At 37.9% G+C, this 18904-nt stretch overlaps 1 protein-coding gene across 1 annotated transcript in view; it reads right to left on the reverse strand.

Moving 5' to 3' along the window:
• Positions 1–949: 949 nt before the first annotated feature.
• The window catches only part of LOC111141529 (corepressor interacting with RBPJ, 1), a 47790-nt gene continuing 29835 nt past the window's right edge, over positions 950–18904 (reverse strand). The window contains exons 8-10 of the mRNA XM_022494141.1: positions 4855–4961; positions 3480–3565; positions 950–1895 (exon numbers count right to left, since the gene is read on the reverse strand). Of these exons, the coding sequence (XP_022349849.1) occupies positions 1157–1895; positions 3480–3565; positions 4855–4961 (932 nt within the window). The 3' untranslated portion in view covers positions 950–1156. The remainder of the gene's footprint in view (positions 1896–3479; positions 3566–4854; positions 4962–18904) is intronic.

Below are 18904 nucleotides of genomic sequence, written 5' to 3' on the forward strand. Positions count from 1 at the left end.
GGAAAACTTGCAGCTAAGTTTAAATATGCCTTATATACCTATACTCATGAAATATATTTAATAGTTTATAATAGTCCATTCATGACATTATATAAATGCCTAATCTTTAGAAGTAAAATCCCTAATAGTTGCATGCTAGTAGCAGAAAGGCCACCGGTGGTAGGCAGAATAATGTCCCTCAAAAGAAGTACACGTCCTCATCCCTGGAACTGTGAATAAGTTAGGTTACATGGCAAAGGGGAATTAAGGTTGTAAACAGAATTAGGATTACCAATCAGTTTAACACAGGGAGTTTCTCTGGTGGCCCAATCTAATCACGAGGGTCCTTAAAATTAGTGCAAGAGAGATGCAGAATATCAAAATGTTAGAGTGATAAGATGTGAGGACTTAACTTTACCCTAACAAGTTCTGAAGATGGAAGAAGGGGCCAGGAGCCAAGGAATGCAGGCAGACTCCAGAAGCTAGAAATAAGCAAGCAAATGGATTTTCTCCTAGAGCTTCCAGGAGGAACCAAACCTGCTGACATTTTGATTTTAACCCAGTGAGATCCATTTCAGAATTCTGATCTCCAGAAATTGTACATCTGTGCTGTTTAAAGTCTGAGGTAATGGGCAGCATAGAAAACTAATACGCCCTCCTAACGTAAATAGAACAAAACACCTGAAGGGAATTTAAACGTCTTAAGGAAACAGTGATCAAATCCACAAATTCTCATACTAGAGAATTTCAACAATGATTATGCTTTGCTTCAAGTAAATTAGAATTTTAAAAGTAATACATTTGAACAGAAAAAAACAAAAATTAAATTATACCCATTCAGTGTACTATCATTCTTTTAATGATGTTTCAAAACAAAGAAAATGTCACAGAGTTATACGGGGTTTTTAATCTAGGGCACAAGTCGGGCGCCTGGGTGGCTCAGTGGGTTAATCTAGGGCACAAGAAACATTTATCAACAGAAAATATTTTTACAGCCCCAAAAGAGATTACTTACAAATATTTTGCGAAGTTCATTCTTATAGGACTCACGTAGTTTTGTATTTGATAGGACAGTTTTCTGGAATGGAAAATTAAAACAGAGCTTTTTTATTAGAAAGACAATAGTATATAATTTAGCCCTTGCCACAGGTACTCAATAAGGGAGTGGAGATCATTTTTATTCCCAGGTAATTGTCACATACAGTCTCTCTTTATTCTCTCTACTTCTGCTTCGTTCTCTTTGTGTTACCCTAGCATGCTTATCTCCTGGGCTCTCTCTGTGCGCTCTTTCTCCTCTGTATACATCTGTGCCATGGCTCCTGGTGTCCCTTCTTCTATTCCGCTCTTCACTGGGACTTCGCTGTGACCGTTTTCTTATTTCTCTTTGCTTGTAACTACCGTGACTTCTGCTTCTGCTTCTCCTACCCCTCTCATCCCTGCTCTGGCTCCTGCTGCTCCTCTCATTTCTTTCAGATCCTCTCCTCTCTGGGCTCTGGTTATGGCTTCTGGACTTTTTGTCAGAATCAGAATGGCTCCATTTGCTATGCTCCCTAGAACTTTCTTGTTTTAAAAACCTAGGCTTTTCCTTGGCCTTTTCTTTGTTATGGTGACTGCTAGAAAGTTCTTCATGAAGTTTTCTCTTCTTAGACTTGTCCTTCTCTTCACAATCACTGTTGTTATTCCCTGAACACTTATTTTTCTTTCTTTTCTTCTTTTGTATTTTCTTTTCTTTGTTGTCACTCTCACTGCTGCTTTCTGAAGTCTCACTGGAGGAGGAGGAGGGGGAGGAGGAGGAAGAAGAGGAGGAGGGGGACCTATTTTTATGTTTTTTGTGTTTACTTCTGCTCTTCTGAAGCTTTTTCTTTTTTCTATCTTTTTTCTTTTTCTTTTTTTTCTTCTCAAGCCGGTCCAATTTCCTGTTATTGGAAAAACAGTAACATACTATGTAAAAATAGTCCTTTGTTGACAAAAATAAAGTTTTAAATAGACAATATATTTTCCTTGACACTACTGAAAATGGTATTCAAATATAAATGGATTCTTTATTAAATGACAGTTTTCTTTTAAATTACTCAAGTCACACATAAAAATTAAATACATTAAGTCAATTCTTTCACTACACTTTCTCCAATAGTAATGACTATTAAAAAAAATTCTTACTGAATCAGAATCTGAAATTATATAGCACTCTAAATAAAGTCATCCTGACCTCAAGGAAGCTTTATAACATTAGTTACATGCTAATGTAAACTCAAATATGTAGCTATAATCAAATGAAAATTAATGATATGTATTTATTATTATTTTTTAAGATTTTATTTACTTTTTTAACAGAGGGAGACACAGCGAGAGAGGGAACACAAGCAGTAGAAGTGGGAGAGGGAAAAGCAGGCTTCCCACAGAGCAGGAAGCCCAATGTAGGGCTAGATCCCAGGACTCTGAGATCGTGACCTGAGACAAAGGCAGACACTTAACTACTGAGCCACTCAGGTGCCCCATGATATGTGCTATTTTAAAGTAGGGAAATACTAATCAATATTACATTATCAAAACTGAAGGGCATATTCTCTAGAATTCTAAAGAAGAATACCTTTCAAGTTTTTTGTATTCTTTTGTTATATAATCCCATACTAGTTTTCAACAACTGTTTCGAATTAAAAATTAATTAAATTAAGACAATTTTAGGGGCACCTGGGTGGCTTAGTCGTTAAGCATCTGCCTTCAGCTCAGGTCTTGATCCCAGGGTCCTGGGATTGAGCCCTGCATTGGGCTCTGGGCTCAGCAGGAAGCCTGCTTCTCCCTTTCCCATTCCCTCTGCCTGTGTTCCCTCTCTCGCTGTGTCTCTGTCAAATAAATAAATAAAATCTTAAAAAAAAATTAAGACAATTTTATTAAGGCATTCTGAATTTCTAAAGAGTATTTCACATTCCGAGAAGAGTAACTTGTTTGTGTGTTTGAGTTACTCTGAAATAAAAATGTCTTCACTGAGGGTTCTGTCCAGCCATTCTCAAAATCCACAAGCTGAAACATCATGAGCTCCCTCTATTGGACTCAGCAAACATTTCTTGGATTCTTTAATCCAGAGGTAGTCTGTTTAATTTCATATTTACCTTAAATTTAAACATTTTTCAGCATTCCTCATAAAATCTTACAAAAAGAGTAACACATGGCTCACAGTGTTTTATGGGAACAAACTGTGTGCAAAGATATATAAAAATCTATTATGAAAAGTAATGCCTACAAATAAAGCTATTTCCAAACTAAATGTTCTAGAAAGAACAATGATTTTGTACCATAATCTGAATATAATAATCTTATACTCATTTTTGTATTATTGAAAGAAAGACAAAATTGTATTACTATAGCTGAAGAGCAAATCAGTAGATGTGATGCATGGTTTAAAGTAGTTTCGTAAGCTCTTAGGATCAGAGTTAAATATGATACTAAGATAAATACAAGAAAAAATAGCTGAATCCATTAAATATACACTTTTTAATTACCTGAGAAGTTTCTGCTTTTGTTTGGTTGTCAGTGACTTTAAAAATTCGACTTCTGGATCTTCTTCACCTTCACTTGCAACATATTCCTGAATCAACAAAGACATCAATAAATTGCTAGACTGCAAAACAAATTAGTTATCAGATGGGAAAGAAAACATAAATAAGAAATTCTGTGTTAGGGACATACTATAGATGAGTGTGACATCCTGGATTGGGAAGTAGGTGGTAGGGGACTAAAAATTTTTTGTAGTCTGCCTGCCAAGGAGGATCATAGCACACTAAGAGGTGAAGATAACTGCTTTGTTAGTATTAACAAACTTTATCAGGAAGAGGAAGAGAGAAAACATACGTAAAACAGATTTATAGCATGGCTCCTACTCTCCATCTCTTGAGTTTGAATTTAAACACTTAAGCATTTAAATATTTTATTTTTAACTTAATGAAATGTTAAAACCAAGAAGATCATGAACTTTATTTACTATTTATTATTATTTAAAAAGATTTATTTATTTGACAGAGAGAGGGAGAGCACAAGCAGGGGGAGTGGCAGAGGGAGAGGGAGAAGCAGGCTCCCCACTGAGCAGGGAGCCTGATGGGCGCTGGATTCCAAGACCCTGAGTTCATGACCTAAGTTGAGGGAGACTCTTAACTAAGCCTCCCAGGCGTTCCTGATCATGAACTTTATAAGGTCAAAACATCCACAATTTTAGCCTTTATAAATTCAACAGTACATTATCAAGTATATACCAATGTATCAACAGTATAGATATTTGATTATATAGGTTACATGAATAGTCCCTAGCAGTGTTTGGAAAGTAATGTGCCTCTTCTCAGAGTACCACAAGTTTATGCCAATGGGAGTCTGAGTTTTAGTGTCAGGTCTGTCTCTAAACAACCACCTGAGCCACAAAGGCAAACACTTCTCTGGGCTCCAGTTTCTTTATTAAATAAAATAATTTACGGTTAGGATATCTACAACCCAGCAACCATTTTTCTGGATCTACGTACAGTTTAATAAATTAAGTTTAAAGTATTTTCTATAATTTTTAGGAGTTTTCTTCCATACACCACTTCTCATTGGTTCTATTTAATTTAAGTTAACAGAGAGGGAAAAAAAACCTCATCACCAGTTCGTAGAGATTTTATCTACATAAACCTGGAGCAGTTTCATTTATTAAAATACAGGTTTAAAAACAATTTCTCATTTAGGTTAAAATAATAAAGAATCAAAATCAAAATACATTTTAGGCATTTTCTTTGCTCTATCTTGCTTTCCTATGGATATATGCATATTGGAAAACATTAAGTAGCAATTCACAAGCAATCACATTTAGATTTATAAACATTTTCAGCTTACCGATAAAAAGATCATTACCTGTGATGGATCATTTGCGGTCAAGTTTCTCCCCAGTACATTTCGTTTCAGTGCAAACCCACTGTTTCTCATCTCCGCTATTAGCTCCGAGGGGTGCATCGATGGCCCTGTTCACAAAAATCGCAGTTTGAATGTATCATTTATATCTCTCTACCTTTTTTGGACTCCACAGTAGGAATGCAGTTGAAGCTTTGTTAAGTAAAATCACAGCTAAATCAACTCAATAATCTTCTGCTGAGCAAATAATCAGATATGATTTTCTAAAACAGCAGTCTGGAGATTCAGAATAGAAAATAATTGCATTTTTCTTTACGTGCTAGGGGATTCTCTTCTTATGTAACTTTGTCACATTGAAAAAGCTACATTTAGATGTTATCTGCTTGGCAGTTTTTAGAATAAAATCAAAGAAAAATGATAAAAAACTGCAATTAAACTTTAATAGTTATTCTCGCAGCAAGAATTCAATTTTAAAAAGATACTTTTAAAGGTACCTGAGCAATTTATTATTGTAGTTTCCAATTCAAAATTCCTCCTTATTTATCAAACACCAACACTGAATACACTGCCATGTGGTTGCTAATTATCAACAGCACACACACACAACCAAACACGTATGCATGCACGCACACAACACGCACATGATAGGTCACTATTAAGCACTTTTGTTAATCTCCCATATATACACTCAGAGTCTGAAATGTCTAGTTATCAGTTTGGGATTGGTGACAAACAATTTTAGGCTAGCTATGGGTGTGTGTCTCTGTGTGTTATATTTTTCACAAACTGCTGTTTCCATTTTCGCAAAATCTCAAATTGAAAAGCAAGCTCCTTTTTGGTCACATAATATATACTAAAGATAAATAATATGGACCAACGATAGATACAATTAAAAAATGATTTTAAAAATGTCTGTGATCTTCCCGCAAACATTATGTTTACCATATGGAAGGAGAGACCCTGTCTTCTTTCTTTCATATTATTTCAATTTCATTTTGTTTTCCCTGCTGGTAGCACATTAAGGACAACATTTCATGAAGCCATGTAAAGTTTCTAGCCTAAATTATTTATACTGTCTTAAATGAGCTACCCTGGGTAATCTATCCAGAATATAAGGAAGAATAAGGCAGTTCCTGCCAACAAGGAATTCATAAAGAGGGGTGGGGGATAGAAAAACTTCAAAAAACAGATTCTCTAGTTATTTTTTTTTTAAGATTTTATTTATCCATCTGACAGAGAAAGGGAGCACAAGTTAGCAGAGAGGCAGGCAGAGAGAGAGGGGGAAGCTGATGACGAGTAGAGAGCCTGATGCGGGGCTCAATCGCAGGACCCTGAGACTATGACCTGAGCCGAAGGCAGAAGCTCAACCCACTGAGCCACCCAGGCGCCCCACATATTCTCTAGTTGTTTGTTTAAGATTTTATTTATTTATTTGACAGACACAGATCACAATTAGGCAGAGAAGCAGACAGAGAGAGAGAGGAAGGGAAGCAGGCTCCCTGCTAAGCAGGGAACCTGATGCGGGGCTCAATCCCAGGACCCTGGGATCAAGACCTGAGCTGAAGGCAGACACTTAATGACTGAGCCATCCAGGCACCCCGATTCTCTAGTTTTTTATTAAATACTTCATCTATTTTTCTTTTCACTGCTTTATTGGCCTTTTACTAGTTATTTGCATGTTCACCTACATGTTACCATGGAAAACAAAAGACAATAAAATTCAAATCTGTTCACTTGTCAGTAGCATCTTTGGCTAAAAAATTTGGCCGGAAAAGATCAGGTGTATGTTAGTATCCTTTATTAGGATCTACAGGCTTTACCATTTATTCTATTCATATTATCAAGAACAACTGAAAGTATGAACATAATTTTATAAAGTAGAAATGTGCTTTCTGAACTGTCAAAGCTACATTTCCTGGTTAACAACTTTTTTTGATGTCAAATGAATTCAGCAAGCAATCATGCTAAAACTTAGGTTAAAAACGACTCCAGTAAAGGGCCAAAGAGCTTGGCCATTATGATGAGAGGTTACTAACTTACCAAAAGATGTGTAATTTTAACAAGAAATTTTGTTTTGTTTTGTTTTTTTTAAAGATTTTATTTATTTATTTGACAGACAGAAATCACAAGTAGGCAGAGAGGCAGGCAGAGAGGGGAGGGGAAGCAGGCTCCCCGCTGAGTAGAGAGCCCGACATGGGACTCAATCCTAGGACCCTGGGATCATGACCTGAGCTGAAGGCAGAGGCTTTAACCCACTGAGCCACCCAGGTGCCCCCGAACAAGAAGTTTTTAAAAAAACACGCTTTTTACATTTTCATTATAGTTACGATTACTTTAAGAAAATGATCTCCCTTTAGCCAGTCTGACAGATTATATAGAAAGAGAACCAAACAGGACTCTTGCAGCATTTATACTGCTCTAAAATGTCAAATGAACTCTGTGTAGTACATATGTTTGGCATACACTCCCACACTGTAAGACTAAAAACTCAGGGAACCACCTGACAAACAGTATTCAATAAATAATAACAATTCTTTTGCCAGTAGCTATAAAATGTTTATGATTATTTTGACATATTCTTTATAATTAAAAAATGCTTTTAGTAATGTTTCTCAAAATCCAGTCTTATTCATATATATATTTAAGATTTTATTTATTTGACAGAGAGAGAGAGATCACAAGCAGGCAGAGAGGTTCCCGCTGAGCAGAGAGCCTGATGCAGGGCTCGATCCCAGGATCCTGAGATCATGACCTGAGCCGAAGGCAGAGGCTTAACTGAGTCACCCAGGCGCTCCAAGATTTTTATGTATTTATTTGACAGAGACAGACAGCAAGAGAGGGAACACAAGCAGGGGAAGTGGAAGAGAGAGAAGCAGGCTTCCTGCTGAGCAGGGAGTCTGATGCGGGCTTGATCCCAGGACCCGGGGATCATGACCTGAGCTGAAGGCAATTGCTTAATGACTGAGCCACCCAGGCGCCCCTCATATATATTTTTTAATAATACAATATGATTTTATATTTTTGTCTAACTATGTTCAATGGAGCAAACTAGAAGGAGAAATCACTGTGGGAAACATTAATCTAGAGGAGTGGATAGCTTATATGCTCTTATATTTAAACTATTTCCCAATACAGCCTTTTCCTTAAGGTTGGCAACACATTTTGTTTTTTCTTTAGCTGGCATATTTTATTTATTTTTGAATATTTTTATTTAAATCCAGTTAATTAATATATAATATATTATTAGTTTCAGAGGTAGAGGTCAGTAATTCATCAGTCTTATATAATACCCAGTACTCATTACATCAAGTGCCCTCCTTAATGTCCCTCACCCAGTTACCCATACCCTCACACCCCCTTTCATATATTCTTATACTTAAACCTTCTACCATCAAAAGTTCCGGGTTTCGAAGATGTGACAAGTCAGGTTTAATTAAGATATATTTAGCAAGATACCTTTATACTTTCCTGTTGTGACAGTGGCTATGAAGACTTAAACTGACAGAAATTACTCCAGCTCTCTGAGAACTCAAAATTTAGTTGATATAACAGATTATATAGATATGTTGAAAAAACAGATTTTACAAATATACTCAAAATGCAAAATGACTACTTTCATGTATAGTACCTTAATAATTTAAATTACAACTGGATTTGGGACTCAGGAATGTTTGGTTTGCTCTTAGATTTGCTACGGTTGAAGAATTCTAGAGAATTCAGGAAAAGGGCTTTTGTTTTAAAATGTCGATCTGTGAAGGCTCTTTTCTAGAGTACTTCAGTCAGGCTGGATTAAACCTCTAGAGCATGAAAACCAATGTTAGAACTTAGAAAAGCAGATCCAGGGCGCCTGGGTGGCTCAGTGCGTTAAGCCGCTGCCTTCGGCTCAGGTCATGATCTCAGGGTCCTGGGATCGAGTCCCGCATCGGGCTCTCTGCTCAGCAGGGAGCCTGCTTCCCTCTCTCTCTCTGCCCGCCTCTCTGTCCACTTGTGATCTCTGTCTGTCAAATAAATAAATAAAATCTTAAAAAAAAAGAAAAGAAAAGCAGATCCACTGAAGAAACCATTTTCAACATTCACTGATTCTGCAAACCCTTTGCTGTGATACTGATTGTGACTTTGGTATTCAGCTCCATGTCCCAATTAGACCTAGACTATTTTCTACTAGAAAAATACCTTGAAGTCAGAATCTCAGGTAAAAAAAATCCCAGAAGGTGAATTACGTTATAGAAAATCATGTTTGTAAAAGGCCTAATCTATTCATTTAGAGCATTCCTTTTTATAGAACTAAGCAAAAGTAATGGAAGGTAAAAAATATTTCATAGTAAAACAGATGTTTTATCAGAGAATAATATAGGAAGTCAAAAGTTCTGGCTATGAGAAAGGCCACATCACTGACTTCACAATTAGCAGTCCCAAGTGACTCCCATAAACGGCACAGGAGAGAGCTAAATGCTTTGGGTTTCACTGCTAGCACTAGGTCCGTCTGCTCTTCCCAAGGACAGATGTATCTTCCTTTCAAAGTTCATCATTCCTTTCAAACGAAACATTCTACAGTTTCATGGTATTCGGTGGGAGAAGGGAGGGCCCTGAACTGTGCGTTAGGTAAAGGTTGTATTACAAATGCCTTTTACTCCTTCCCCTAAATTTAACACATTAATTTATGGGATGTTACTATTTGTTGAAAGTGTCTGCTATTCCTAAAGTGAATATAGTTTTGTTTGCTATTAGTGTGGTGATGGGGCACCTGGGTGGCACAGTCAGAGCTCCTGACTCTTGGCTTCCGCCTGGGTGGTGATCTCAGTGCGGTCGACTTCCTGTGTTGGACTTGGGCTCAGCGCAGGGTCAGCTTGGGATTTCCTCTCCCTCTGTGCCTCCTGCTGGTGCTCTCTCTCTACAGTAAATCTTAAAAATAAATAAATAAATGAAGTGGTGGGGCGCCAAGGTGGCTCAGTCAGGAATAAGTATCTGTTGATTTTGGCTTAGGTCATCATCTTGGGGTTGTGAGATAGAGCCCTGTGTCAGGCTCTGTGCTGAGCATGGAATCTGCTCCAGGTTCTCTCTCCCTCTCCCTCCCCCTCTGCGCTCCCCCCTGCTCACTTCATTCTCTAAAATTTATAAATAAAATCTTGGGGCGCCTGGGTGGCTCAGTGGGTTAAGCTGCTGCCTTCGGCTCAGGTCATGATCCCAGGGTCCTGGGATCGAGTCCTGCATCGGGCTCACTGCTCAGCAGGGAGCCTGCTTCCCTTCCTCTCTCTCTGCCTGCCTCTCTGCCTACTTGTGATCTCTCTTTGTCAAAAAAAAAAAAAAAAAAATTATAAATAAAATCTTAAAAAAATAAGTGGTGATAAATTTTTTCCTTCTCATTGTGTATTTTAACTTTATACAGTGAAAATCTTCAAACCTAGAGAGAATAATGTAGTAAGTCCTATGTAGTCCTTACAGAGCTTCAACAATTATCAGTGTTTTGTCATTCTTATCACTTCCAACATCCTTTTTTTTTTTTTTTAAGATTTTATTTATTTATTTGAAAGAGAGAAGCAAGCATAGCAGGGGGAGAGGTGAGGGAGAGAGAAAGGGAAAAGCAGACTCTCTGGTGAGCAGGGAGCCCAATGTGGGACTTGATCCCAGGACCCCAGGATCATGACCTGAGCTGAAGGCAGACGCTTAACTGAGTCACCCAGGCGCCCATCCTTCCTTTCTTTTTTGACAGAGTTATTGACAGAGATTTGATAAACCTAGATTTTATTTGACAGAGATAAAATCTCAGGTATCACTTTGGTATTTAATCACTAATAAACAGGGAGAATTTCTTAAAAACAAAACCCTAACACCTTTACTACACCTGTCCATACTGACATACTGAAAATATCATCTGATACCCAGTTAACATTCAGGTTGTCTCAAAAGTATTTTCACAGTTGGGTCTATCCAGATTAGGATCCAAACAAGGTCCACACACAGCATCTAGTTCACGTATCTCTTAAATCTCTCTCTTTTTAAACTGAGGTGTAAGTGATACAGTGCTCGCTTCGGCAGCTCATATACTAAAAATGAGGTATGAAGTGACACACACATACCTTAAGTCTGTTTTAATCTAACAGAAATTTAATATAATAGAAAACCACGCCCACCCCCTACCTGCTTTCATTTGCTGAGAGAATGGGGTCATTTGTCCTATAAATTTCCCATATTCTGGACAGTGATGTCATTTAATGTTCTTCTAGTCACTGTATTTCCATAAGATGGTAGTAAGATCTAGATGCTTATTATTCTGGCATTTTATACCATATACTTTGGAGGAATGCACCGAAAATCTTCTTAAATTTAGATTTAGAAAAATGACACTTGAAACAAATACATTTCTGGCTAATGAACTAGACTAAGGAAAAAAGGCTGAGACTTCAACCCAATATGTTTGCTGTTATCACGTAGTCATATTGACAATGGTAAACCTTAAAAATATGTGTTTTAAAATAAACCCCAAACATTATCACAAATAAAATATATTATGATTCTTATTTCCATGAAAGTACAACCTTCTTTCTTTCCTAAAATTAAACTGTGTCTAGTAAAAAAGCCACTCCCTGTTACTAAATGTACAAAGGACAAACAGAGACACTAGTTATAGTACACGACTGAGAGGGAGATCTGGGCTTGTGGGAATTATCAAGAATTTTATATATGATTTCTAGTATTACCTAACCCTTTTGCTTTTAAGAAAGCTTACAGAAAGTTATCTTAAAAAAAGGCTGAAAAAGGGGGCACAGTAGGAACATGCAGCACAAGTCCCAGGGAAAAAGTGAACAACGCTATTAATAAAGTGTGTGGGTGATTTTTATTTATATAGATGAGAATGTTTTATGTATGATTTTCTAAAGGTTATGCAAGAACCAATTGTACTGAATTGCAATAAAACTGCTCCATACTGGGAATTTTCCTGACACACTGCCAGTTCAGCTTAGTGGAGGCTGGAAACAATAGGGTTTCTTATTGCCCTTATCACAAGTTCATATTGAAGACAGCTAATTTGATCTATATTAAAACATACAATGTAAAAGAAAAATTAAACATTTCATTTTAGTTTGCGTGTCTAGAAAATACACAAAAACAAGGAAAAATAAAACCTCTTATTGTATGCCAGTAAAGAACACTATTTATTTAAAAAAAATCTTTCCTTAACAGAATAGTTAAAAATATATGACTTACATTTGATTATATCTTCAACTTAAGTTATATGCAAATATTTTAGTAATGATACATCCAGTGATAATAAAGTGAATTCATAGTCCATAGAAGACTAAGAAAAATAATTTGTGCTGTGATGAACATGAAGTATTAGAAGTTAGCACCATGTTTTAATTAAATTTTAAGACTATGAATGCTCCTGAGAGAGAATGAGAGCTCTTGAGAATTATTCATCCATGAACCTCAAAAACATTATGCTGAGTCAAAGAAATCAGACACAAAAAATACATATGATTCCATTTATATGAAGTTAATGAACAGGTAAAAGTAACATCTGAGATTTAAAATTAGAAGAGCAGTTGTGGGTGGAGGAGGCTAACTGGCAAGGGACAGAAGCGTATTTTCTAGGTTATGGCAATACTGTGCTCTATATCTAGTCAGAGACATTGGTTACATACAACTGTCAGACTCAAACTCTACACTTAAGAAGCAACACATTTTATTATTTATTTATTTATTTATTTATTTATTTGATAGCGAGAAACAGAGAGAGAGGGACCACAAGCACAGGGAGTGGGAGAGGGAGAAGCAGGCTCCCCGCTAAGCAGGGAGCCTGAAGCGGGGCTTGATCCCAGGACCCTGGGATCATGACCTGAGCTGAAGGCAGATGCTTAATGACTGAGCCACCCTGGCGCCCATACATATACATACATACATACATATATATATATATATATATATATATATATATATATATATATCATGTATATATACATATTTTAAACCAGTCAACAGCAAATACTCAATGACCATGTTATTATAGACTCTCACTACATTTCTATATTACATCTCTAACTATGGAGAGAGCCCGGCACAGGAAATTTCAACTAATGCATCCCTACTATATAACACATTAAGTGATTTATTTTTTATTTTTTGTAAAGATTTTGTTTATTTGACATATACAGAGACAGCGAGAGCAGGAACACAAGCAGGGGGAGTGGGAGAGAGAAAGCAGGCTTCCCGCCGAGCAGGGAGCCCAACGTGGGGCTTGATCCCAGAACCCTGGGGTAATGACCTGAGCAGAAGGCAGATGCTTAATGACTGAGCCACCCAGGTGCTCTAGAAAGTGATTTTAAAAATCAGTATGTATTAATGAGAGATTATTTTATTTCATTAGGCCTCTTAGAGATAGAGAATGGAGAACTCAGTTTTTGCCTTGAAGCTTATAATCTTTTGGGGAACACCAGTTTATATCAAATAACAGGTAAAATATAAATTGTTAATCTGTGTTATGAGTTATATTCAGAAAAGATGATAAACAATTATGTAAACTGTACAAGGCACTGGGATACAAAGGTAAGTAAGATACAGTCCCTAATTCAGAAAAGCTTAGACTTTTTCAGGAAAGAACAAGAAACTGAGTTTGGTTTTCAAACTCTCATACAAATTAGGAAAAGGTAAAAAGTAGGACATTTTAAGTGAGTGGAACATGATGAATGTTGTTAACTTCATTAAGTTTGATTTGCGTAGCAGAATTAACATTTACTAGGTGGACTACATTTCATTTATTTTCCTTTTCCAGGTCATCACTAGCTAACTTCCTTTACTTGAAGATGGCAGACCCTGAGTAGACAGAATGATGTTAAGTAGGAAGAATCATGTAAAAGAGAGTTATGACTGTGATCTGAGAATCTTTTTTTTTAAAGACTTTATTTATTTATTTATTTATTTGATAGACAAAGATCACAAGTAGGCAGAGAGGCAGGCAGAGAGAGAGGGGGAAGCAGGCTCCCTGCTGAGCAGAGAGCCCGATGCGGGGTTCGATCCCAGGACCCTGAGATCATGACCTGAGCCGAAGGCAGAGGCTTTAACCCACTGAGCCACCCAGGTGCCCCTGTAATTTAAGAATCTTAATACACCTTGGAGATTAAGGAAAGCATAGCCCCCACTGCCCCCACACATCCCTTTACAGAGCAGAGTCATTTACTGATAGAACAGGATTACAATTAATTTGTTAATGTCAATGGACTTTCAACACCTAGTCACAGTAACAACAAATTTAAGCAATGAATTACAATTAGTACTTATAAGTAGTTAGAAATGCTTAACCATTGGTAATCACTTAAAATAAAATAGCCAAAATTTAAAGTATTAGTCAAGAGCACCGGGCACCTGCGTGGCTCAGATGGTTAAGCATCTGCCTTCGGCTCAGGTCATGATGTCAGGGTCCTGGGATGGAGTCCCACATTTGGCTCCCTGCTCAGCAGGGAGCCTGCTTCTCTCTCTCCCTCTACTACTCTCTCTTTGCTCTCTCTGTCAAATAAATAAATAAAATCTTAAAAAAAAAAGAGCACCCTTTTGACTTTTGAAGCACCATGACTTACAAGTTTTACTGAATTATCTCTTCAATAAGTCAATATTTCTTTTCAGCTAATTAGCTTCCACCTGCATTAAAAAAAAAAAAAAAATTGGTTCCCGACTGATCAACTACATAAAGAAGAGAAATGGTGCCTAACTTCACTTATTTTGACATCAATCCTTTATTTATTAGTTTTTAATATCTGCCTACTTTAGGAGTTTAGCTTTTTTTTTTTTTTTTTTTTTTAAAGTAGGCCCCATACCCAATATGGGCTTGAACTTATGACCCTGAGAATTACATGTTCTACTGACTGAGCCAGCCAGGTATTCCCATGAGCTTAGCTTTAAAAAGATTCTGGTAACACAAACACTTTTTCTGCAGTAGAATTATGTTGGAGAATTAAACAAGCAGAAGGCAGAAGATGTAGGTCTATCTTAGTAGCTATGCTAGTAGGATTCAACTTCTTCAAGGAGTTGCATAAGGTAACTCTGTAACAGATTCAGGGAGATTTGCCAGATGGGCAACTGAGTTTATCATCTTTCTACAGAAAGTCCCTTTAGCATGCCTCCTACGTATCTTTCTGGCAAAGATTATGATTATTTTTTGAGATTTCCCAAACATATTCTCAAGTGGCAAAATGTTTTCAACATAAAAAGTTGATGAAGGGGCACCTGGGTGGTGCAGTCAGTTGGATGTCTAACTCTTGGTTTTGGCTCAGGTGGTGCTCTCAGGGTCACTGGATTGAGCCCCACGTTGGGCTCAACGTGGAGTCGGCCTGGGTTACTCTCTAACCTCTGCTCCTCCTACTTGCTCTCTCCTGTGTGCATGCTCATGCTCTCTCTCTCTCTCTTGCTCTCTCTAAAATAAATGAATAAGGGGCACCTGGGTGGCTCAGTCATTAAGCGTCTGTCTTCTGCTCAGGTCATGATCCCAGGGTCCTGGGATCGAGCCCTGCAATGGGCTCATTGCTCAGCGGGAAGCCTGTTCTCCCTCTTCTACGCCCCCTGCTTGAATTCCCTCTCTTGCTGTCTCTCTCCCTCTCTGTCAAATAAATAAATAAAATCTTAAAAAATCAATCAACCAATCAATGTTTTTGAAAAAAGGCTGATGAGAAGACGAAGAGCAGCATATGGAAGCTCTGTTGCGGAAAACTTCTATTAGTGCTATGGTTTAGTGTAACATTCTTCATGGAAATTAAATCAAGAGTTAGGGAAAATTAGGTAAGGAACAGTGCATTCATAGGCAAACAAATTTTTGTAGTAAGTGTAATATGTTACATATAATAATATATTCCTCAATTTAAACTATTTATTCATTTTCATATTGAATGAAACACACTAAAAACCAGAGTAGACAGAATTCACAGAGACATGTCAAACATACTTACCTAACATCACTTTAGCCATTTGTGGTATGACTGGTTCTGAGACTTAGACATTATATAGAAAAAGAAATTCTGTATTTGTCAAACCATCCATTGGCACACTTTTGAATTTGAAATTTAGTTTCATTAAAAATGTGAAATTTGCCATATTATATGCAGTTCTAAATATTTTTAAAATTATAGCTAAGTTAAAAAAAATGGCAGAGGGCGCCTGGGTGGCTCAGTGGGTTGGGGCCTCTGCCTTCGGCTCAGGTCATGTGATTCCAGGGTCCTGGGATCGAGTCCTGCGTCGGGCTCTCCGCTCAGCAGGGAGCCTGCTTCCTCCTCTCTCTCTCTGCCTGCCTCTCTGCCTACTTGTGATCTCTCTGTCAAATAAATAAAATCTTTAAAAAAAAAATGGCAGAACTTTAAATATATAGCAACTTAAGCCTAAAAAACCAAAAGTCAAATAATTAGTACAACATGAAACTAATGTTAACAAATCTGGGCTCGATGTTTATTCACTACTATGCTGCTTTAACAACTTTTAGATTTTGGTACAATATATGAAGAGCTTGAAAGTCCTCCCATCCTTACAACAACAAAGAGCTGAAAAAACTGAAAATCAACAAATCTTCTTAGAGGTATTAGAGAATTGAGGCCACAAGGTAAAACACTGCTTCCAAAACAGGAGAGACAGGCAATACAGAGAATCACAGTTTAACAGAATCAAAAACCACCAGTGGAGTCAGCAACTACTAGAATCCTTAAAAGAATAATATACTATTGTTGGACTGAGCATGGACTAGCCTGAGAACCAAAAACACTTTAATAAGTTTTACTTCTAGGAGCCTCACCAGGTTCTCACTGTGAATATAGTCCCCTTGTACTTACCTTCCAACAGTATGAAGGGAAAAGTAACCATTTTGAAATATGCCCAGAGTATTTTGTTATCCTGAGCATATGCTTATTCTCAAGGGAGACTATTTTACCAGAGCCTAACTAACCTACATGGAAAAAAAAAAAGAAGCTGTGAAGTAGGGAAAAAAGCCTGAGAAGCACCTATTAAGGTTATAGCCCAGGAGCATAGGCTCACTAAAAGAGTGAGACCCAGGAGTACTTGACTGCCTCAGTTGGAGGAGACCTTGATCTTGGGTCATAAGTTTGAGCCCCATGGTGGGTGTAACAATTACTTAAAGAAATAAGTAAAAATAAACCTTAAAAAGGCAAAGAATGAGGCTTAGTCATAGGGTTATAGAATGATTCCCCTCCCCCTATACATTATCACCATATCAACAGGGCTCCTGTAGAGGATACCAGTAGAGGAGATTACAACTGAAGCAAGGCTCAGACTCTTATATGTTATAAAGAAGCAGTCTGTAGGGAAACCAAAAGATAACGGGGGAAACAAAAACAAAGACACCAGAGGAAATTTAAGACCCTGACATCTACAGCTCCAACAAATTGTAAATACAACCTAGTTTCTAGCCAGATAAACATAAGACCTCAGGGGCGCCTGGGTGGCTCAGTGGGTTAAAGCCTCTGCCTTCGGCTCAGGTCATGATCCCAGGGTCCTGGGATCGAGCCCCGCATCAGGCTCTCTGCTCAGCGGGGAGCCTGCTTCCTCTGCCTGCCTCTCTGCCTACTTGTGATCTCTGTCAAATAAATAAATAAAATCTTAAAAAAAAAAAAAAACATAAGACCTCACACTAAAGACTTATTTACCTCAATTTCATCTACCTGATACTACATCATGTCCAGCTTTCAACAAAAAAGTTACAAGTATGCTAAAAGACAAAGCAAGCATCAGAATCAGACTTAGCTATGATGGAAATTCTGGACTTATCCAATTGGGAATTTAAAATAAGACTAATATGCTAAAGGCTCTAATGGACAACATGGAAAAATAGATGGGTAATATAATAAGCAGAGCTAGAAACTCCTAAGAAATAATCTAAAGGAAATGCTAGAAATAAAAAACATTAACAGAAATGAAGAATGCCCTTGATGAGCTCATCAGCAGACTGGACATGCCTGAGTAAAGAATCAGTGAGTTTTAAGATATGTCAATAGGAACTTCTCAAACTGAAAGCAAAGGGAAAAAGAGAAAAAAAAAAAAAAAAAAGAAAACCAGAATGTTCAAAAACTGTGGGACAATTACAAAAGATAAAACATATACACAACAGGAGTACCAGAAGGAGAAGAGAGAAAAGAGAGATAAAAGAAGAAATACCTGACCTGGATGAGAGTTCCCAAGACTAAGACAACAAACCATAGATTCAGGAAGCTCAGAGATTACCAAGCATAATGAATACCAAAAAATCTATACCTATAGCATACTCAAACTGTAAAAAATCAAAGACAAAGTCTTGAAAGATGCCAGAGAGGGGAAAAAACTTACCTAGAAAGGAACAAAGATAAAAAATTACATCATGCTTCTCTTAAAAAACCATGCAAGGAACAGGAGAGTGAAGTATTTAGTGTTGAAAGATAAACCTACCAACACTGAATTCTGTAAGCAGTGCAACTGTACTTCAAAAGTGAAGGAGACAGCCTCAGGTCCCGCAGGGTCACAGAAGGATCGGGGGTATCTGAGTGTCACAGAGCTTACAGGTATTAGAACGGGGAAGCCGGCTACAGAGACAGAGCTGAGTAGTGAGCTCTAAGCTCGGGGTTACCTTGAACCGGTTGCAGTCTTGGTCAGCTCGGAGCGCGGCCGGAGGCCAGGGTGATGGGAGTAATTGGGCGCTGTTCTCTGAGGGCGCACTGAGGAGTGGGGCCCCGGGCTCTCGGCTCCTCCGGGACGGAGAGCAGGAGGCCGCCATCTTCATTCCCGCCCTCTGGAACTCTACTGAAAGCGCTCAGGGAACAAAAGCTCCTGAAAGCAAACCCAGCAAACCCGAGCGGATTACTCAGCCCGGCCGAGTAAGGGCGGTGCAACTCCGCCTGGGGCAAAGACACTTGAGAATCACTACAACAGGCCCCTCCCCCAGAAGATCAACAAGAAACCCAGCCAGGACCAAGTTCACCTACCAAGGACTGCAGTTTCAATACCAAGGAGAGCAGCGGAATTCCAGAGGAGGAGAAAGCAAAGCACGGAACTCATGGCCTTCTCCCCATGATTCTTTAGCCTTGCAGTTAAT

This window comes from Enhydra lutris, unplaced genomic scaffold (assembly GCF_002288905.1).
Source record: "Enhydra lutris kenyoni isolate GAN:26980312 unplaced genomic scaffold, ASM228890v2 scaffoldscaffold1, whole genome shotgun sequence".
Lineage (NCBI taxonomy): Eukaryota > Metazoa > Chordata > Mammalia > Carnivora > Mustelidae > Enhydra > Enhydra lutris.